This window comes from Drosophila persimilis, unplaced genomic scaffold (genome assembly GCF_003286085.1).
Source record: "Drosophila persimilis strain 14011-0111.01,24,50 unplaced genomic scaffold, DperRS2 tig00000000-arrow-pilon, whole genome shotgun sequence".
In the NCBI taxonomy this organism is placed as follows: domain Eukaryota; kingdom Metazoa; phylum Arthropoda; class Insecta; order Diptera; family Drosophilidae; genus Drosophila; species Drosophila persimilis.
Genome location: NW_020825288.1, coordinates 11,605,821 through 11,628,310, shown reverse-complemented (window position 1 = coordinate 11,628,310; position 22,490 = coordinate 11,605,821). Strand labels below are relative to the sequence as shown.

At 43.6% G+C, this 22,490-nt stretch overlaps 3 protein-coding genes across 4 annotated transcripts; all 3 read right to left on the bottom strand.

Moving 5' to 3' along the window:
- Window positions 1-641: 641 nt before the first annotated feature.
- On the bottom strand, window positions 642-20,169 carry LOC6587920. Of its 2 annotated transcripts, none has more exons than XM_002013299.2 (3): window positions 20,057-20,169; window positions 19,783-19,994; window positions 642-761 (listed from the first exon to the last, which is right to left on the bottom strand). In XM_002013299.2, exons 1-3 carry the CDS (start codon window positions 20,109-20,111, stop codon window positions 735-737), a joined length of 294 nt encoding a protein of 97 aa, XP_002013335.2. In that variant the 5' UTR covers window positions 20,112-20,169; the 3' UTR covers window positions 642-734. The 2 variants fall into 2 exon arrangements, with proteins under 2 accessions (XP_002013335.2, XP_026850494.1); XM_026994693.1 differs by lacking the exon at window positions 642-761 and adding an exon at window positions 19,344-19,719 and having other exon boundaries at window positions 20,057-20,168.
- On the bottom strand, window positions 18,141-19,222 carry LOC6587968 (mitochondrial dicarboxylate carrier). The gene is made up of 2 exons (XM_002013300.2): window positions 18,759-19,222; window positions 18,141-18,698 (listed from the first exon to the last, which is right to left on the bottom strand). Exons 1-2 carry the CDS (start codon window positions 19,184-19,186, stop codon window positions 18,227-18,229), a joined length of 900 nt encoding a protein of 299 aa, XP_002013336.1. The 5' UTR covers window positions 19,187-19,222; the 3' UTR covers window positions 18,141-18,226.
- A 1,130-nt stretch (window positions 20,170-21,299) lies between the features above and the next one.
- On the bottom strand, window positions 21,300-21,621 carry LOC6588064 (metallothionein-2). Its single transcript, XM_002013298.2, has 2 exons — window positions 21,535-21,621; window positions 21,300-21,474 (listed from the first exon to the last, which is right to left on the bottom strand). The coding sequence occupies exons 1-2, from the start codon at window positions 21,557-21,559 to the stop codon at window positions 21,368-21,370; spliced, it is 132 nt and encodes a 43-aa protein (XP_002013334.1). The 5' UTR covers window positions 21,560-21,621; the 3' UTR covers window positions 21,300-21,367.
- Window positions 21,622-22,490: the final 869 nt, after the last annotated feature.

The following is a 22,490-nucleotide window of genomic DNA, read 5'->3' as shown; positions in this document are numbered from 1 at the left end:
CTTTTTACGTTGTGCAGCTAATCCGTTGTCGTGTGGGGCGCGATGGAATTCTTAGGCCTCGACTTGGTGGTACTCCTGGGGCTCCCTTCACCTTATTGCGAGGTATGGCATAGCCATGCGTGCTTTCACTTATGCATACAAAATCCACAGCAGAGCAGAACCGAGCCGAGCAGCTGCTTTCGCTTATCGCTTAAGCACTTGATCCGCCGAGAGGCATAAAGACATTACATGACAAAGCGATGTGACGCGACTCTCACGGAACTCCGCAACTCTCGGGCACACTTTTCTCCATAGGTAAACGAAAATGAATATATGTATGTCAGTTCGTGTATGTGTGTGCGTTCTTTTGTCGGAGACGGAAACTCGCGTGATTCGTTATTTCCGTTCAATTACAATGCCTGCCGACTAGACACACTCAATTTAATAAACGAAACACATCTTGATGGATGTTTATTTAAAAATATTTCTGTTTTTTTTTTTTAATTCTATAATATTTTCACCTGAAGGTACTTTTAGTTGCTTGATAAATTTAGCACTTGAAAAACTTTGAAATTAATATTTAGATTGTGATTCTAAGAATGCATTTATTTATTTCTGTTATTAGTAAACTATTATATTTGTAAAATAAAATCAGACTAGATTTGATATGTATCGTTAGAGTTATGTTTTTAATTAAATTGTTCCTTTAGATTAAACGCATTGTTCTTGTCTTTTTATTTAATTCTTCATTTTTTTTATTGGAATTGTTGGATGTAATTTTCCTGAAAAGAGAAAAAGAAATAAGTAGATTACAAAAATATTCAATACATTTATTCATTAAATAATTATTTAGAAAATAATTTGTGGCTAACTAGCATAATTCCATACAATTGACAGCCTAATTAGGCACAATTGCTTGCCATTCAACCCAACCGTATTGGCCATTGCCATTCCATTAGCCCATTATCTGGCGGCGTCTGCACAGTTCCACCTGTCTCGTACGTAACTGAAACAACTAGGATTAGGACCCTTATGGGGCAGGAGCTTCCAAGCTTTTTACACGTGGGGTTGTAATTACATCAGAGCCGAGATTTTTCTTTGCACCTTAAGAACAGCAACCCGCCAGCTTACAAAAACACAACCATATGGGGTATAATTAGAGCATAATTACAGCCCGACTAATACTCGAGTATCAGGCAGGAGGCAGCAGGAGAAAAGAAAAATTAGCAGTCTGAGAAAAAGAGAGCGAGAGTTCCTACAGTCGGTCATCTATTAAGTATAATCAGCGCCACGGCAAGCGGAAATAGACAGATTTCCGGCTATTAAACGCCCAACAGAGCGGCAAAGACGCTCACGGCCGGCTCTCAGCTGACTGCACTGAGAAAAAACACTTTTAGGTAATTCTCCAAAAGTAAATTGAAGGTTTATTTACACATCATGATTTTTTGGTGGTACAAATCAAATTTAATCATGCTTACATCATCTTTTTTAGAACTTAAAGCATATATAGTTTCAATTTTCAATTAATTCTGTTGTACTCTAGTATCAGCAGTATATACATACATATATGTGTACACTGTACATACTTATAAATAAAAATAGCGAATATGTAATTGAGAAATGTACAGTGTTTATTTTATGAAGTCCATATAAACTTAAAAAAACACACTGACTTGTTAAAAAAATTCAGTGAAAATTTGAATTGAAATATTAATTATTTTGGCTTTAAATTTCCATTGAATTCCTAATATGTAATTGGTTTTAGTTGAATTATTAAATTTTGTTACAAAAAATATGTGTGTTTGTTCAGTATAATGTGAAAGAAACTTCAGTTTTATTCGTATAGCAAGAAATACGTTTAAAAATGTACTTGAAAATAACAATAAACAATTAAAGTCTGGAAAACATTTAAGTATCAGTTGGTTTTTTTCAGTATAAGTTTTGGAAATTCAAAAATATTTATATTTTAAAATTTGCTTATGCAAAAACTGAACATCAATAGTTTTCCGCTAAGTGTAGTCATAGAGAAACCCTACGAAATATGTGTGGAATAAATTGAAAAAAAAAGAAATGTTAATTAGCTGTAATTTGCTTGCAGCACGACCAGGAAGGCAAGTAGGGAAGGTGGCATTGAGCCAAAATGCGTAGGTGCCTCTTGACATTGACACACACTACTGTAACAACGACTCCCGACACACTCACACACACACCAACACAGCAGGTGTTGCCTTAATGATGTAATGCTCCCCCCTTTGGGGAGCCCTGCCACCCAGTCCCATGCCCATATCCATCCACATCCGCCTTGTACCTCACATTACTGAGTGGCCTGGCCTGGCCCTGCTCCTCCGGTACGACTATACCCATAAACCGGTGAGCTCATTTATTAACATAAACAGTTCATTTGTATTAAACTGACAGTCGCAACATGAGAACATGGGAGCAACATCAGAGGAGTGGGAGTGGGACTGGGATCGGTAGTTGATAGGCGATAGCCGGATACAATAGTTGAGACCGGTCGTGGCTTGCCTAGATACTATCTGGAGAGCTTGCGGGCATATTCAAACTGTCTTTGGCTTACATGAATGCAAAACATAAACTTCGATTAGCAGGGAACAACATCAAGCAGCAAACAACAAACAACAAATAGCTAATGGCGACCATCAAAATAGCAGTGCCAGAAAATAAAAGGAAAATACTGGGGTGAGTGTATCATTCTGAAACTAAATATGCCCTTTGTGTGTGTCACTATCGAGTTCCTTGTTGTCCAAACAGTTCACACACTTGGAATGCTCTTTGGGGGCGCTCTTTGGTTGGCAACATGAATCGTGAATTCATTGTTCAACTCGCAGCAATTTCATTTTCGTTACATTCATTTGCTGAATATTTTGTATTATTTATTTTTTTGCCATGTTTCGCCTGAACACGCGATATGGCAATTGATAAAACACCGGGTATTCCATATTTCCCCCCACTCCCAACGGCAGGCTGGCTCAGTCATCGTTAAGGTATTCATTCCCTATAAACCGGATTCGCATTGCCTTGTTTCATATTTTATTATTATGTGCAATAAATATTTTTGTGTGTGTGCCAACGTTTGTTTCCTTTATTTGAACTAAATCATTAATAATGTCATGTTATTTGCATTTTACTAATTTTGAGCAACGAGAGAACAGTGATTTATTGCGATTTGGGGTAGAAGCCAAATAATGACCTATATTTATGGCCCGTACACGTTAAGCACTTTCTGAACAGTGTAGAAAAAAATGTAAAACTCTTGGATATGGTTGCATCTGGTCGCTGGTTTTTATTTTTTTTATCATCTTTTTACTCCCATAGGAGTTGTTTTTTAGTAACGGCCAGTAACAGTCTATCATCTTGGCTGTTCGTGGATAAGTCAGTCAATTAAGGAGATTCAGGCTTATCTGAAAATGACTAGTATTTGGATATTGCTTTATACATGTATCCGAATACACAGAGGGAAATTTTCGAATAAAATATTTCCAAATTAAACATATTGCATTTAATAAATTTTCAAACTGCCCTTCAGCAGAAGTGCAATGTCCCGCATCATTTTGCGATATTCAAAACCCCTGCCATAAGATCAAAAAGATTTCCTATCTGTACACACACCCATTTTGGATTCCTTTAAAATATGATGATGCATAGCCCTTACATACAATAAATCATGCGCTTTCGGTACGTCCTAATGGAGTTCGACTTTAGTTTTTCCGAACTTTTCAACACAAAAAAGGGACACATTGACGGACCGAAAAAAAATAAGGCCCGCGGCCGCGTCTCGATTTCGACATGGTTTTGTTTTCATTGAACACGTGGAACCCAGGAGCAGCGATGGGTACAATGGGACGACACGGTGTGTAAAAGGAGTAGGACGAAGAGTTATGGCTGTATGACGGCAGTGGCAGCAGCAACTGCGGTGTAGTGTGGCAACTGCTGCTGCTGTTTCTGCTGCAAGTGTGTCGTAAATTTTGATAAAATTGTCTGAAATTTAATTACGGCCGGGCCTATCTCGAGGCTACAGTTGATGCAGCTGCATTTCAATTCAAAAACATGGCAGAAGCCTCAGACCCGAGGCGTTCTATCAGGTAATTTATTGTGGTAGTACGTCAAGAGCAGGAGTGCTGATGCAGTAGCAAAAGCAGACCGCAATTCAGTTCTAAAAATCCAACCCATATAGCATTACACAGATATCACTTACATAGCCAGCGATGGCGATGGCGATGGCGTCGAGGAGAAGCAGCTGCATTTTGTTGGCTAGCGACACGTCCCGCGGATACACCGACACGGCCAGAATGCAGAATACACCCCCGGATATGTGTATGGAGATAATAGGGCAGCTAAACCGACATTTTTGGCTGCCAGCTCAACGAACCGCGACGCGAACACGGATACGGGATCGGGTACGGCTACGGGTATGGATACGGCTACGGGAACGGACACGGGGCGGACGAATTCGAATGGTGGTGGTGGGGGAACGGATGTAGCGACAGCGTAGGTGTCAGTGTTTTAGTTGCGGCAGGGGCACGTTGCAAGTGGCACGTTGTGAATTTGCAACTAGCCGTTGGATTTGCGGCTTTAGAACAAACTCAATCTGCGTGGACCGAGTCCGAGGTGGTGCCACAATGGCGGAAGTAATGCCAGCCAGCGGTTGCACTCGCTCTGGTCATGTTGATGCCACACACAAACACTCATACACTGGGGCACACACTTGGACACACAGTGGCACTCTTAAAAACTCTATCTCGGAGCGGGTGTCAGGTGTATATTGTAAAACTGTAAATGAATTCCGTGCGTACGTATAGCCTGTGGCTGTAAGGAAGGATCTCACAGAGGTTCACTTCTGGCCACGATATCGTTATCCTTTCGGGCTAGTATTCTCTCGGGGCTGTGGCAACCGCGCGATACGTGTTCATTGCTTGACTGCGGCAAACTGACAGGCGAGAAAGCGCGCCGTTTGCCTTGCCATTGCCGTGCCGTTACCGTTGCCTAGGTCGTGTTTCGGGGGCCCGAGCACGGACTCCGAGCCGGATAAAAGCGAATGAAGAGAAAGTTACGGCTAAGAGAGCCGTGGTCCTCTCTTTGCTGGTGCTTTCAGCTTGGGCCAGACCGAAACTTCGCTTAAAGTCAATGTTGGCACTGCAATTAAGGCCTTTCGCACTGGCCCTATTTTAGGTACTGCTACGGATTGCGCTTCAAATTCAATTTGGCCACTCTCACGATGGCTGCTGCAATTTTCGGGCTGCACTCAAAGACCGGCACGGCACCCACTCGGACTCCCACTCCCCCCACTTCTTCAGCAGCGCCCACACAAACACCTCAGCACATGCAAAGTATGGCCGAACAATTGGGTCAATTGGTCATGGCTGTCAAGGTCTTAAACTTTCGTATTTATGGCATGCCAGGCATTGCAATTTTTACTTTAATTTGTTTAAAAAAAAATGGGGAAGAAAAAACGTCTCATTTCAGCCCGGAATGCTGCTGATGGCATCTCGATGACGCTGAGGCTGCTAGGGTGAGAGGTGGAATCAGTGGGTGGCAGAGTGCCAAGTGGCTGGCTGCGTGCGTTGCATGTGCTGCAATTTCCGCCATAGTCGCGTGCTTCCGTTTACAAGGCTGACCTCGGCACGCCGCAACGTGGGCCAACGGCAGGAATGTGGCAGGAGACCCGCCTGGACAGCACTTAAGTATCTGTTGCCAACAAAGTGACACCCTCCAGATAATATCCGCAACTTGCGGTCCCCATTCGCGACTCACACATATTTAGCTTCCCCCAAGGGGTGCGTGGATGGCTGGTGGCAGGCAGCTAAATAACGGTATTGATAATAACTAGTTGCACGGGCTGACAGTAGGGGACCACGCCAAGAATCAGCAGCAACATCAGCAAGTAGCTGGTGAGCAAGGGAGTGGGCCATACATATCCATAATACCGATAAAAAAATATAAAAAATAGTATAGCATGGGTCGGACACTATAATATAGATTACAAAAAACTTTTTCATACCATCACCTGCTTTATTTTGTTGGAATAAATGGATTTGTTCCTCATATAGCTCGTACGCAGACATACATAGATCGAATACCCCAGACAAACTCGTAAATGTTATATATAAAAGTTAATAATAAATCCTTTAGGGATCTGCTGCCGCTTGTCGAATCGATAATTAGGATTTGTCTCTTACTTTTTTTGTATTCTGTTTTTATGGGAGTTGCCGCCGCTGTTCCCGTTGATGGTGCTAAATGTTATTTATTAGAAAACTTTTGGGGCTGCAACTTTTTTGCCGGCTACAAATTATGTCTGTCAATAAGGCGACTAACAACTCGTCTGACTCTTCTTCGCCTGTTGTTGTGGATGCTGCTGCTGCTGCTGCTGCTGCTGCTGCTGTCGTTGTCGGTGTTGGTGTCGGCGATGGTTGTTGGTGAACATAAATGGCCGACAGTAAATTAATTTACGTACATCACAAGTGTGCTTAATGGCGTGGTGCATGGGGCGTGGTCGGGTTTCTCGCTCAACACTCCAGTTAGTCGCCTGCCAGTTTACGAATCCAGCAGCTATGCAGTCCAGTATACAGTCCTAGAGTCCAGAGTCCTTTTCGGAATGGCAAATGCGTGTTTGGAGTGTCCCGAGGGTAGAACAGTGCCCCGGACCCCCATTTGGAGCTCTTTGGCATCGCATGTTAGCCAGCAATTTTTCCCTGTAGCCGGCTGCAGCCGCCACGTCTGCAGCGCTGACATTTTAATTGCATTCGGACAAGGCTGCAACTGCAACTGCGACGATGCTGACATGGACACAGAACAGGAACGGGTACGAACCGTGTTCAGATACGGTATCCACTACTGTCGATGTCGCTGGCTCAAACCGAGACTCTGATGCTGCTGGGGCCACTGACTTTTTGATTTGCTTAATCCCGGACCGTTCGAAAGAGGGCCAACAGACGGGCCGTCCCGGACTGGACAGGGTTGGAAAAGAAATCCTTTTAAATATTTCAATAGGCGAAAGGAGACTCGGCAAATGCGCTCCGCTTCTGCACCCAATGGCAGCTCCATTTGGCCCGGCAATGACCATTAAGCGTACAATTTCCTTTTTGACGTTGCGCTTTTGCCTCATATCTTTTGTCTGCAGACCAACCCCCTGCCTAAGCAGCAGTTTCCTCCAGAGACCGCTCCTCCGGTATCTCCGTCGGATCCTACACACTCTCCGATGCCAGCCAGAGCCAGACAATGTATCTAAATGTTTAATGAGCGCAAGTGCAGCGTGGTAGCGGGGGCCAGGAAGGAGCATCGGTTTCAGGCAGGCAAACAAGGAAGCGGCTGCCGGCTAGAAAATGAGAACAACAGAATCGAAAGACAACATTTGGCCATATAAATAAATAAAACCCGGCTAAGACTACGAAAACGAATTGAAAAAGAAATGGGGCCAAGTGTCTGGCCCATCTGCCACCTGCCACATAGAAACAGATACATACATATGTATTTATTTATGGTTCACTGAACTGTTTGCCACTAGCTGCACAAGCCGCTCCTAATGCCTTGTGTTGTGTTTTGATGTGCAATGAAACAAAAACCAAACAGCATTCCTTAGAACTTTATCAGTATTTTTATTTGTATTCTCAGGTGCCCTTGCATGGAGCATTATCCATTTTCATGCACTTCAATCAAAATTCCGCTCAATATTCCTGCCATAACTAGAAACAGATTTTTTAATAAATATAAAAGATATCTAATAATTACTAGAATCCCTTTGCTAGAGTCTGACCATATCAATATCTAAATGGAGACTCCCCAAAGGATCTGAACTTCCTGGGATCTGGGAGTTCATTGAACCCTCTGCAAGTCCAGGGATTATGTGCTACATGGAACGGCAAAGTTACTGCAGCTGCTGTTGTTTCATACGAGACTCATATGAAATTGTGTCACGTAGTTTATTTCGTCAGATGTGCGCCATAGGGGAGGCATTCGGAGAGTTCTGACGCTGCCGTCAAAGTTTTCTGCTACCAACTACAGTCGAAGTTTCTAATTTAATTGTAAACTCGAAGTGTGCAGGGCAGAAAATAAATCCCACGTATATGTAATTTGATTTCCCACCTAGACGGTCGGGCGAATAGCTTCCAGTCCAGTGCTTGACCTATGACAAACTCAACCTTTGGGATTCGCTGGACCCAAATGATGGAGTCCCTTGACCAGTCAACGGATGACTGACCTGGCCACAAGGATATCGTTGGATCGTTGGGTATTTTTAGGTCGTTAGCGATTTTAATGAAATTAAGCTGAGTCAGTGAGCCATGAAAACGGGATCCGACTGGCTCGGTTGCTAGCACATTAGTAACTATTTTTACCGCTGAATAGCGTTGCACTTAAAAGCGGAATTTAATTATCCCCGTGGATAGTCCAGGCAAAAGGGGTTGTGGCAGGTGCCACATTACCGCAAAGACTTAACCCTTCAAGCTGCGGGTTATTTGTCAAGGGCCTACAACACACACACACACACACACATAATGCCCCACTACTTGACCCCATTCCGGCCGTGTCGCTCCATTCTCATGTGACTTCCTTTTGGCGGTCTGCAATTTAACCCAATCCCATTGTTGTTTGGGGTCGGTCTTAACTGCCAAAAGCGAAAGTTCATAATGGATATCGTTTGGCCGGAAAGGCGTGGGTGCTCGGCTCGAATGCAACTTTGACGGCGTCCAACACACTTGGAATGGGTCTTGCCGAAATTAGTTGACAATGGAGTCTGGATGCTAGTTGGGAGCTGGGAGCTGGGAACGGGGGCAGTTTGCTGCTGGCAGCTCCCCAACGTAGGAGAACTGAAATTGGAATGTTTTCCTTTAGCCTGTGACTTTGCCAGCTCCTGTGCTGAATTCCGGACACAGCCTGTGTGCCACGCTGTTTTTGCTATTTCCGTTGTCAGCGCTGGCTCTGGCTTCTGTTGGGGCTGGGGCTGCCTGAATGTACCCTTCCGCCTAGTCATCGCCCGAGGGCGTTTCAATTGACATTTTAATTGCTACTCGGCAGCGTTGCGTTGCCGTCACCCCAGGAGCCTGCAGCTCCTGACACTCCTTCTCTAGCGCCGACTGCTGTTGCTCTTGTGCCTGCTCCTATTCCTACTCCTGTTTCGCTGCCATCTGGCTGTGGGCTGATGGCTGATGGCTGTTGGCTGTAGTCTGTCTAAGAACCACTTCAATTGTGCGGGATGCGGGGTCCCTCAGTGCATAATTTAATGTGGCTTAATGTTGGTTTATCTGCGCCAATTATTTAGCATCAACAGCCAACGCTCTGAGTCTGGGCCCAGCGAGCGGGTCATTGACTTGACTGATGGCAGAGACAAAAAGGGTAATTGCTATGTCAGATAGTTCCGATAGGTGGGTGCGACACCCATTTGGGAATAGGTTGCCGCATGGACCAATTAATTTTCCAGAAACGCAAATACCGCTCCGTTAATGAAAAGTTCAACTCAAGGCCCAGATCATTGCGCTGCATAATTGCCTCTCGATTATGCCTGACAATGCTCGTGAAAGGCGGGAAAGTATGCTGTCAGGTTGTCTGAATGTCACAACTGGGGAAGCTTTAAAAGGTGCCCCCAGCGAAGCCCCTGCTGTGCCCTTAGCCATCTTAGCCAAAGCTTATTCGCGTCTTATGCCGCCCAGGCGTTCCACATGGCGTATGCGAAATATCATCAGCGTGCCCCATCAATAGCAAATTAAACACCTGCTGCATTCGATTTTCGTAAACTTTCATTCAATTGCCAGTCTTCAAGTCGAAACTTGAAGAGCCGCTCCAGAAATTGGCCTCCTGCTGGGATTGTTTGGGATGGGAAGCAGCTACTCGTATCATGCATGGCAGACACTTGAAGTGCTGCGAAACTGAATATCAGAAATCAGACTGACTGTCTCCCTTTTGGCCTTTTGCTATTTAAATAGTTCCCTTTCGAATCTGGCCGGGAATCCAGGTTGCCAAGGGTCTAACAGAATATGAAATGTGCCGGTTCGTCTGATGGCCGTCGGCGGATGTTGGTGCTGCGATTTCAAGTAAGTAAAATGCGCGTAAAAACTTTAATTAAAATGGAAACCTTACAATTGCATTGTGGCCACAGGGACAGTAGGCAGTGGGCCGTCTACCGTCAACCGTCTACATTCGCCGTCGCCGTCGCTATCGCTGGTCCCCAGCCACGTTTTAATTAAATTAAAAAATTCCCAGTTGTCGTTCTGGGCGGTCTCAAGATGCGCCAGACGGCTGGGCCCAACTTAAAGCCTGCCAAACATTTCAATTGAGTTGGTCAGGAGACGTGGGCCGTAATTAAATCAGCGCAACATGGGTTCTATGAAGCCGAGACCGATAGCAAGACCGGCCCATTGAGTAGCGATTTCAAAGGAAATCAAATTCACAATAATCGTACCCTTTGGGAGAGGGAGAAAGTGAGGGCAACAAAAACCAGCTGAAACTGTCGCTCGAAGACGAAGAACCATGTAATCGAAGACGGGGAAACACACTAATGAAAATCAATAATTCAGGCAAACAAAGGCCAACTATAGTTGGTCCGTGGAGCGGGCTTTAAAAGCCACTTTCATGCCGGCTCCGCTCCCAACAATAAGAGCATAAATACGAGCACAGCCAGAGTACGTTGTGGCATGGGGCAATGAGGCACCTTGTGTTGCTTAAGCTGTGCGGCTGTCGGCTTTTATTCTTTGTTTTTCTTGTTTTTGTTGCTGCTGTTGTTCTCGTTACTGTTTCTTTGTGGCTGCCCACGACAGGGATAGGGGCAGGGACAGAGACAGGGACAGGGATTGAGGCAGCCGATGGGTAAATGGGGCAGAAAGTTGGCCCAGGCAAAGCAGCTGCAATCGATGGCGTGTCTATGACAGACAACAAGCGGTTCAAAGGCTATATAGCCAGCATTATAATTGCTCCGCTGCCTCCTAAAGCACTGACTCTTACTTAAAGCCATTCGAGCAGGAAAAATTCAACTCTGTAGCTGAAACCGAAGCTGAACCTGAAGCTCTATCCAAAACTGGCTCTGATACTGTAATTCGTCTTGTGTATTAAATAATTGAGCATATGAAAATGTAGCTGAGTGAATTCCTTGGTGCATTAGCCCGTAACACATACTCGTACGCAACCGCCCACACACACACACCCATTTTTCTGACACGGACATGCTCGCATAGCATCGGAATCCGTAGCACACTTTCCAGCATGAAGCAAAACTTTTCAGCATGTTATAAACTACATTACATTCTGGGGATAAGCAAAACAAATCTGCCCCGAAAAAGTAGCGAAACCCCCAGCCGGGACCCAACAGTAGCAGTAGTGGAAGAGTGGAAGCAATGCCCAGAGTACTGCATTCTAATAGTAAAAACAAGCGAATGGGGAAGGGCACTGGTAGTCGTATGTCCTGACCGTGCAAATAATTTTCTATTTTTGAGTATTTTCCCGACGGACTGACTCATTGTTTCACACCTTGTGGCCTACAAAAAAATAGAACCAAAAAATAATAGCAATAATAAGGAAACCCAGGTTCCCAATGAAGTGCGGCTTGAATGACATGCAAACTTTTGAGTCATCGCAGCCCGTTTCTTACGCTGGGAACATGCATACCACTTGAAGCTATTGTTTTCTATATATATTCTATATATACATATGACGAGTAACCAATAAAATGTCTTTGAATGGAGTAAATTGACTTTGGCATGACAAACAGTTCCTAGAATACAGAGCCTGTATGCAGGGTTTGGGCATGAAAATATTTTGTCAGCATGACTCGGCTATCTATTATGAAAGAAAGTTAACAGAAGGATGTATGTGGGGCATGTGTGTCTGTCTTCAAGTTAGTTACTTTGTGGGGAATTTATGGGCTCATATTAGGTTCCTTTTGACGGTAAAGTTCTTCGAAAGAGTTCGTTAAGCTCCTCACTTCGTGTGCTTCCATTTATTACATACCTAATAAATGATGTGATTTAATAGACGTTTAAATGTTTATAGAGTATAGAGTATTCGGTTGACTAGTTATTCATGAAAATAGCTTTTCTATTTTCCCTTTCGGTGCTTTACTTTTTAATGGGCAAATAAAACGCTTCTCAGAGCCATAATATATATTTGCTTTTCCAGAGCTAATGAATTTTTTGACGTTTAAGCGATTCACTCGGTAATGAAAATGATTCGGCAGTCTTGAGGATATAGGCAATAAATTAGTAATTGATCTGGCCACATACCATGCCATCCTCCAAGCAGCTTGTTTAAACAGCCTCGAGTTGAACAAATATTGTATGCAACTATAATTGTTTACTCGAAGTACATTCCGAACAACACCCATCTCATTCGGTACTTGATTTTGATATATATAAACTCGTATATGTTTATAAAATGTGCACATACATGTGTCCGTGTTGTATCTGTGATTAATGGTTGGCCATATTTGTACACTGCCCGCAATTAGTGCAAACGAAATCAAATCTGAGAAGCCTGGCACTAAAACCAAAAAGAACTTTGGGTAATTCACTGGGAAATGAATACGGCAGGAGCAGGGTCCCAGTCCAAGTCCAACCAGCAGCAGGCAATCCTCAAATAAAACTCGCTAGGCATATATCTTTACATATATATATTTACTTAATAATGGTGTTTAAGTGGCAAAGTAGGAAAGTGGGAAAGCTAGGCTGTGGCTCGTGGCTCGCGACTTGTGGCTGGTTCGCTGCATAGTTGCCATTTTATTTATGACACTTGCCGGCAACGCCTACCAGCAAAAGATAATAACGATGCGATACACATACTCAGACGGCCAGGAAACCCGACTTTACTCTCTCTCTCTCTTTCTTTCTCTTGACCAACTAGTCTCCAGGGCACAACTCGCCAACACCAAAGAGCACAGCAACAGCGGCAGTCAAGGGGCATAAAGTGGCGAAACATGGAAGTGAAAGTGAGAGTGTAGTCGTAAGTGGAAATGGAATTGGCCGACTGGCCAAATAATTATCTCAGTGCACAATCTTGGCAGGAACCAGCAGCCAGGCCAGGCCAGGCCAGACCACGATCTTGGCTCAAATCAGTGCCAGGCCTCTCCAAGTCAAGTATCTATGTGTCTGTGGACCTCTGCCTTTGTTTTGTATCAGCATAAGAATTATGCTGATTATGAGGCTGCTCCATCAGGGGCCAAGAGGGCGTTTCGGTGTAAAGACACGCCTTGCTCTGAGGCCAGCACATGTCGCATCTTTAGTGCTCCTTAGAGATCCATTGCGACTCCCAGGGAAAGTGTCAAGGTCGCTGAAAAAGCGACCGACTACTCGACTGCTGCCATTAGCAGGCGTAATTTGCTTAATTAACTGATGGAAAGCGTGCTTCAATTGCTCGCAGCTGGGTGATTCTTCAGGCAGGCTCTAGGCTCCAAGCTCCTGGCTACTGGCAGCACTCTCCAAATGCACTCGACTGAAGCGCCACTCCAGGGGAGCGCTAAATTGGCACACACGTATTAAAAGCAGTTTCAGCACATTGCTCATACGCCACGCCAGCCAAGCGCAAACATACACAAACCGAAAAAGGCTTAAAGAGCCATCCATATCAATTTCTTTTCAGTTCACATTCACAGATAAAACGATATACAACACCAAAATAGTAGGCGCAATAAATCCTAAACGTAAACTACATAAATTAGAAATTTTTGTATTTATGTGAACGCTGTTGGGGGATCATTGGAAATGCGAGTCACGTAGCCGACTTTATAACCGCAACTAGGAGAAACCTTTTGCTGATTAGGACGTGACCAGACGGGATATATAAGTCTTTGAAAGTGTGTGTGTGTGTGTGTTGTTTCTGCTCATAAAATTATTTTAAATTATTTTTGATAATTGAATGAAGCACAGGAAAGGGGAAAATGATTTAATGCTGGGTCTTATGGATTCTCTTTCCGGTTTATCCGCGCATGCGCCAAAACCACATCTCTCTGAGAGCTGGGACCACTGACAGAGCACGGAGGAGCTAGCGGAGATACCGCATCGGGCACGTGCACTTTGTTTACACAAAGTAATGAAATTTCAAGAACAAGCAGCTACGAAATTGGCATGTTTGCTATGTCGACTATGCCGACTATGTGTGGCTATGTGTACGACCTGCGACCTAGGGAGTGCCGGGGCCACAACCGAAATTGCGCATAAATGCGGCTAATTGCATTAGGCAACAATGTAGCCAATAAGCATTTGACAGACATCAAAGCATCTGCCAAGTTCTATCATTGTAACTTAATGCATATTGATGAGCTGCGATAAGCGGGCCAATCTGAATGCTAAAAGGGATAGTTGCCCCGAAAATGGCACAGAAATCGCTCCTTTTTATGGCCCGACAGATGACCTCGGTTTCAGTTCAGCAGTGGTATCTTTATGCATTTCATTCATCTAAATCCCAGCGTCCTTGGCTGTTCAACACAACGGTACCGTACCTCGTTCCATTTTATGAATATAAGCTGGGAGTTGGTTTGCTTCGTGGCAGCATAAATTATACCGCATGCATTTATTTCGGATGAATTTTCGTACATTTTTTTCAGTTCTGTGAAATGTGCAACCTTGAGTGCAGAAAATGTAAAATTCACCATGTCGAAACAAAAAGCATCTGCAGCTTCAACCAGAAGGAAACTGGAAAAAGAGCAAGCTCAAAGATGCAGCAGCTCAGCTGCAAGGTCACTTTTGCAGAGAACTTTACTTTAAGAGAACTTTAAGTAGTCGAAATGTGCGTGTTAAATTCGAATCAAATATAAATTTGCGGGAATGAAAAACCTGTCCTAGTCACATGGCCAAAAACTTTCAAGGATGTGTTGTCCTAACAAAATACCAACAAAATACTTGTAATCCCAATTTACATAAATATTCATGCTGATGGCGCTTAAATTGCTCGCCTCCCCACACCATTTGTGTTAATGCGTCTTAATCTTTAATGAGCCAAGTTTCACGATTCGCGCAGTTCGGTTTCTAGCATTTGGTCCCCGGGCCTGGGTTCGGTTATGGGTTCAGTCTTTCGCCGGTGTCGGTGACTTGTACGTGTAGCCAGCCAGCATGACCCCATGGCAATCACAACGGAAAGAGCAGTGACTGCTGCCATTGTAAACTACTTTGGCAAACAACTGAGTGCGAGCTGCCAGATACAGATACAGTCGATGAGATCTAATTATAAAGATAAACTGTCATGTTTTCCGCTGGGCCGGGCTGTGTGCGTGCAGCATTCAAATATGCCAAGAAATACAAGATATACAGATGCTTAGGTGCTTTCAATGTCTGTAGAATTTAGAATCGAAGTAGAAGAAAGTTTGGTTTTGTGGGCCGAAGTTTTGGATGACCTAACAAAAGCATCGTTCCATGGTATCTTTTTGATGAAGTCTTTCCAATTCTTATACAAATATATGGTGTAGTAACTTCAAGACTCTGGCATATGTTATATGCAGCCAAAAGACGCAAAGATATGCACAGCCAGAAGCGAGTTGGAAACATTCCATGTTCTTTGCAAAAATCCGATCAAAATATTGTCCTTTGTACAATATATAATAAGGTTTTGCGATGAAATATTGAGAAAGTAATTACCTTAAAATAGCAGGTGAAATCCCCTTTTCTATTACTAAATTCTTGCATGGTTATGTGGGTTATCTGGGCTTCATAATCCCATGTATTTAAGCTACCTCTGCCTCAACCTCTCACTTCATTACACACTTAGCCACGCTGCGTACTTTGCTGCCGGCAAAATCCACACAAAAGATAGCAGAACCAGCCCCCAACCCACACAAAGGCAACGCCTTCTTCCCAGAGCTACTTCGCGCTACTTCTTTTAATTGCTCAACATTTTTCAGAAACTTTTTATACATAGCCTCCCCCACATACTCGTGTAAGGACTACATAGGAGCAAACGAGTATATATCGAGTGCTTTTAGAGGCATTCGCAGATCGCAGTTTAATCGACTGATTTAGAAGTTTATTGCAGCCCTGCATCTTCTACTGTATAGGGGGAAATGGAGCCGGACACGAAGGTATTTAACAGTTCTGCGTGCTCAGTCCAACTCCATTGTGGCTCCGGTGTGCTACTTTATTTGTGTGTCTCCGCCGGACACCGCAATCCGGACTCTGAAACGACGGCAATATAAATGGACTTCCGTGCATAAAGCGGATAATGCTAGGGTGGGTCGGGTCAGAGGTCGGAGTCGGAGTCGGCGGGTCTCTGGCAAAATGAGCGCCCCAAGACAAAGCGCCACTTCAAAAGTGTGCTTGAATTTATTGGCCTGCATTTAAATGACCGGCAATTGCGAATGCCTTATGCTGTCTCGCTGCGGACTCAATTCTGTCATAAATATGGGAGTTATTTCAACACAACCTCCAACGCAAAATGTGGACCGCAAATGTGCGGCAACTGGTAGCTGTCGTTGTCCTGGCGCTGTTGCTCCCGCTCGTGCTGGGGCTGTGGCCACATTGTCCTTGACCATCGCATGAATAATTATGCAGGGGCAGGATTGGACGATGTCCTTGCGACAATGCGTATAATTAAGCAAAACCGCAAAAATCGCACAATTTATGCAGCAGGCGCAGCATATTAATGGCTGCTTATTGAGACGGCAGCACGGAATGTAACGAAATTTGCATTAAAACTGATTTATGCATTTGTCGTTGTGGTCGTTATTCCTGCTGATGTTTATGTACTGGTTGTTGGCCTTGTTTTCAGCATGTTGTTTGCTGCTAATGCCGTGCTCTGCTGCTCGTTGATGCTGCCTGATGCTGCGGCGGCACATGAGAAATTTGCATAAATTTTGCGCAACCAAATGGCAGTTTTATTATGTACTTGAGCCTCGGCATCACATCAAAGCATTGTCATAAAGTTTTCCACTCAACTGACGGAAGCACTCGCATTTTCAACAGCATAAAGTGGAAATTGTTGAAGTGGTTTAATATGTGGACGTATCTGAGTCTTGCATAAGACAAAAGTAATTAACAAACCAAAGACTTCATCGGAATTATAAAAGACTCTGAGCAGAATCAGCCGTTGTACAATTTCGGAATTCGTTGTTTGCCTATTATGACAGCAAATAGCTGTCTGTTCATAATAGTTCCATCGAATTGAATTCAATATTAAATTCGCAAGGAATTTTGGGATAGTATGTGCAAAAGAAAGCACTTAGATTTGCCTTGAAATTTACACTAAAACTTGGATGTACCCTAATATCCATTCTTCAATTTGATACAGTTTGTTCGGCTTCAATTTTTAAATGCCAAGGTCAACTGAAATATTTATTTGCTTTATTGCTTTATTGGATACGCTCTTTGTGTTCATTGCTCGGAGAAATTAAATTCTTTCTCATAATTATTTATTATAATTTACATGGGAGACTCAGATGAGTAAGTCGATTCTGAGAACATTTTGGGTTTCATTAATCTTTAATGCACATTAAACGTAATTAACTTCTGAACACAAATGGTCACGGCCAAATGGATAAAATGAGCTTCAGAGGTAAGACCACCCCTGCTTTTAATTTTTTTTTTTGTTGAGCTTAAACGCGGTTTAGGACATTGGAAACCCATTGGCCAGTATCAATATTGCATGGGCAGCTAAACAGTTGAATGGCAGCTCACAATGGCATCGATAAAAGACAATGACATCGGGATGAGATGGGGAACTCAAGGAGAAAACTACCCACATCATTCCATAACAAGCTGACCGTGTTACGCCATTCTCATCTATGCCAACACACGGGGCGTATGATTGTTTTTTCATGTAAACGGAACTTGGCTCTCTATATTGTCATTTGCTCTTTGGCTCACACATCCTCTTTACTCTACGCTTTCCTGCTTCCCCTAGTCTGCAGCCGAGTCAGTTAATGGCTTTAATGCGATTACACGACATCAGACATACGACTGCCAGGTGCTGAGTGCTCGCATTATGATTTCTCGGGTAAAATGCGAGATGCCATAGCCACATCACACAGACTCATTAGGTTTAAAGCACATTAAAACATTCATATGGGTAATGGCCGCCACCTCATAAAGCATTCATTGAATATGGCAGGCCAAATAAAATGGTAAGCCGACTGCTGACTGGGTAAAATCGAAATGGAACGAAAAATAACGAAAAAGTTCCACCAAAGAAAATGTAAATTGCAAATTCAGAATGTAATTTCATTTACAAACATGCAAACATACTGAGAATTTGATTCGTATTTGCACAATACACACACAATCACGGCAAAATTTCGTTCATTAAATTACATGATTAGTTTTCAATTTTACTTGGCCGGCGGTGTGGTAGACGGTTTCGGTTCGGGCAGATAGCCAAAATTAATGCGCAGGAACTCGAGCGTCAAGAAGAGCAGCACCGTGTGCGGCATGAGGCGGGCAAAGGCCGGTGTGTAGCCCTTGAAGAAGGCCATTGGACCCTCCAGCGTTGTCTTCACGAAGATGTCCGTGAGACCGGAGTACTCCCCGGGCCGGGCGTTCATGCGACGCGTCTTCACCACATCGATGGGCTGGGTGAGAGTGGTGGCAGCTGCTGCCGATATGAGGGAGGCCGTGATGTACGTGGATGTGCTCTGCGGCATTCCCAGACCCACCAGCACATCCTTGCTCTGTTCATAGAAGGCGATTTGGCCCACGGTCATGAGCATGCCTCGCAGGGCCGTCATGCTGGCGCCATTGAACATGCTGCGCCATCCCTCCTCCCTAGTGATGCGGATCAGACCGTCAATGGCCTGTTTGTAGCTGCAATGGCACGGGGTGGGTGTCGGTGTAAGGCCCTTGGGATCGGTAATATACTCTTACTTGCGTCTCTGTTCCGGCGGCAGCTTCACGTCGTTCTGGAGTCGAACGTTGACCAGATCCGCAGGGGCTCCCACGAAGCCTCCTATACCACCGGCGACGGCTGCCAAGAAAGTCTTTCGCGCCATCGTGCTCGTGTCCATTATTCCGCTGCCCATTTGGTAGATACCGAAGCGAGCCAGGGTGTAGGTGTACTGGCGCAACAGCGAGGCAGAAATGCCATTGTAAAGGGCCAGCACGCCCTGCTCGCGCACTATCTTCTTGAAGGTGGACCCCACGGACAGCTTCTCCGCTTGCGTCTGCATCAGAACCTTCATCAGGTCGAGGGGGTGCGTGACCATGGCGGCCATCGAGCTGGCCACGCCTCCGAAGTACCAGCGTGCCACATTACGCTTGTCGTAGGACAACAAAACAGTACGTCTGGCCGACATCGCAAGAGTAATATATGACTATGACTAATCAAATTTCGATTTATCGAGCAACAATATTATACTATCACACTTAAGCAATTTTGGTTTTTGAAAACAAAAATAAATGCTAAAACACGGGGAAAAAATAAAACTACTGTACGAGTTTCAAGTTGGGGTTTAATTGTGGTTCTGTATTTTGTGAGTGTAGCATTTTGGAATGACAGAAAACTGTGCGACATCCTGAGTTGACGTCAGTTGAGAAACGTGTTCTGTACGGTAATAGTAGTTCGAGTAGTAGGTTCTTGCACTTATCAATTATGAATTTGGCATGCCGTGTGCGAGGACTTGCGTGACACTGCCACTTAATGCAATACAATTCATGTCGCCGCTCAAAAGAAAGCTATAATTAAATTAGTTGAGACCCAAGGTGAGGGAGAGTGCCCCCATAGCGGTAGAAAGAAACGGTTTATAGAGTTGATTGTGTTAAGGGAACGTGCCACGGAATCGGCATCGGCCTAAATATAATAGAAATTGGGATTGTCCTTGGACAGGTCCTGTTGGACATAGCCCATGTCAGTGGTGACGCAGATATATATTGGCCGAAATTCTCTACTTACGCCCATCTGATACAGAACCACGAAGAGAGCGATGGCTCCGACACAGTAGACCCCGTTTAGAACTTTCTGCTGGTCCTTCCCAGAGTTAGTTTGGGTATACAAATAGAAGCCAATGATGGCCGCAATCAGGGTCAGATTGAACAGAATCAGTATGAACACGCTCATCACTATGCGGTGGGCGGAGACTCTGGGCGGAGGTACCTCCTCGTCATCTGAAAGGGAATAGGTGAAGGAATATACATACATACACCTTTGATGGCATATCCACACTCACCTTGGACAAGTTTGGCCCCGGCCTCGAAAGCTTCCAAATCTTGGAGAGACGCCATGCTGTGTTTCCGTTACGATTTCTTTGCACTAAGGACTAAATTTTTAAGGTGACTTCGTACGTCTGACGTCCAGATCGAAGCACAGTATGACTAAGCGTTTAAGTGTCACATTATTCACACCTGATTAGGCAAAAAACTGCGACTAACTTCCTGCCCAGCACCATCATCCATGGCAAAGCAAAACGAAACAAAATGAATCTGGCACGCAACGAGAGGAGAAGCAGAAGAGAAACGCCTCAATCACGCACATTTGAGTATGCTAATGACTCCGTCCTTTGTTGTTGCATAAATATTTTGACAGCCCAAGCACCGGAAGCGGAAGGCGCAAAATTGCCCAGCAGAGCGCCACAAGTGCTTCCATTTTAATTGGTCATTTGGTTCTGAAACCCGATATCACAGGCAAACTCTACTCCGCTCTCTAAACAGATTTCTACAAAAATATCCAGGGAGTGGGACAAAAAGTGGGAGTGACAAAAGGGGGCATGGGGCATGCTGTCAAATAAATAAATGCGAATAGGAAAATTATTATTTGACTAGAGTAAAACACACATAAATTCCGACGGCAGATCATAAAATAAAAGCTAACGATGGAGATATTCGTTCTCCGCTGGATTGCACGAGTTTGTTTTGCTAAAAGCAACAAAATAGTCAAATTTGTCCTTGTTCATCTATGGCTTTGAGAATTTGCTGTGAATAGCAGAAAATATACATTTTATGGCCTGAACAAGATGAGTTATTTGGCTAACAGTAAAATGCATTTGGCATATACATTGAACCTGATTCCAGCCCGAGATTAAAGGCAGAAACATTATTGTATAATGTTTCGGCACAAAGGCCAGAGAGAGAGTGCATTTTATTTGGATTTATTTGCAGTTTAAGCAACACTTGAACAAAGCTTCGATGTGAATATTCATTTCGAATTCGATCCAAATTGGCTGGAAAATTGTAATTGATGGATGGATTTTCAGGTGTGCTGTGCACAAATATTTGCAATTTTAGCCAAATTGTCGCAATGCGTTTGACGTGTTTTTAATTTGCCTGTAATTCTATTTTGCGGTTTGTTTACCCGAAATTGCAGGCCACGAATATTATTTTGGCATAATTCCATTTTCGTTGACCGGCAGCGGGTGAAAATTATCTGCCAGCTGCAAATGCCAATGAAACAAAGTTAAATACCAAAACTTTTAAATGCACAAAATTGTTATAAACTTTATTAGTTACAACTTGGATGGAGTTAAACTCCAGTTACAATTGATTTATTTTTTGCTGCAGCATTGGTTCTTGGGTCCAGTCTTGCAGACACAGTTGCAGTCCTTGTTGCAGGAACAGTTGTCTCCGCATCTCTGGGCCGAGCACTGGCAGTCTAACAGTTTGAAATGAGTGTTAATTATTATAAATTAAATATTTATTCCATATCACTTACTGGTTCCGCATCCTTTGCACACCATTTTGAGGATATCTTTGATTTTGACTTGGTTTAAGCAAACACAACTTGACGTTTTCTGGTTAGTTTCTCAACTGATGACCCATCTCCCACGATCCAATCCTATTTATACCGATTCAGACAGCCGAACTGAGTGCAAAATTGCACAGAACCCACACGCAATTGCTTTTCCGACCCGTCTTATCAGTTCGTGTGCAGCAGGCCTACAGCACACGGTGCTCCGTATATCCAGCGATGGGCCAACTAATTTTTTGCGCACGCATTCGCTCTTTATTGTCTTATCAGCTTATCAGCTATCAGACGTAGATGTTGCGTCAGCTCAAAAGCACACATCGAAAAAAGGTGCTAATAAATATATACATACATATGTTATCAGAGAATACAAGAAGAATAAAAAAAAATTCCTTGTATAACGATGTTTTTCTATGGGAAATTACCCTTTTTTTAAATAATATTTGGGATATTTACATGCGTACCAATCTTCGCAAGAGATCTGATTTCATATTAACTGAATATTTGAGTCATCAGGAAACTGTGGCTCATCAGTAGCAATGTTAAAATATCCCGAAAATAATTTATAACTTTTTGTTTTCTATTAAAAATGAAACTATGAGACTAAAAATTTTTATCAAATATTTTGTTAAATCGTGTTTTCCATGGAACGAAGAAACACATACATTCTTATGAATTAGCATCAACAGCCGTATATGAATGTTCTCATCCCCTCTATATGTATGTAGAAAATTCATTTCCTAACAAATATCCGTTTCAAATATTCTCTTGCTGCAAACTTTAAAAGTTAAATATGAACATGCAGAGAACCCAACTGCCGCTCACTTCACACGCAATACAGTCCCCTTGAAGGAGGCCAGTAGAGCTAATTACGATATACATAGTTCCCTATAAATAATGCATACCTTTTTAAAATAAAATCT

Coding starts and splice junctions, on each gene's coding strand:
- LOC6587968 (XM_002013300.2), bottom strand. CDS start 19,186: ATGTCGGCCAGACGTACTGTTTTGTTGTCCTACGACAAGCGTAATGTG. Junction 18,699..18,758: donor CCGCCGGAACAGAGACGCAA/GTAAGAGTATAT, acceptor GTGCCATTGCAG/CTACAAACAGGCCATTGACG.
- LOC6587920 (XM_026994693.1), bottom strand. CDS start 20,111: ATGGCGTCTCTCCAAGATTTGGAAGCTTTCGAGGCCGGGGCCAAACTT. Junction 19,995..20,056: donor CGGGGCCAAACTTGTCCAAG/GTGAGTGTGGAT, acceptor ATTCCCTTTCAG/ATGACGAGGAGGTACCTCCG. Junction 19,720..19,782: donor TGGTTCTGTATCAGATGGGC/GTAAGTAGAGAA, acceptor TATGTCCAACAG/GACCTGTCCAAGGACAATCC.
- LOC6588064 (XM_002013298.2), bottom strand. CDS start 21,559: ATGGTGTGCAAAGGATGCGGAACCA. Junction 21,475..21,534: donor GTGCAAAGGATGCGGAACCA/GTAAGTGATATG, acceptor TCAAACTGTTAG/ACTGCCAGTGCTCGGCCCAG.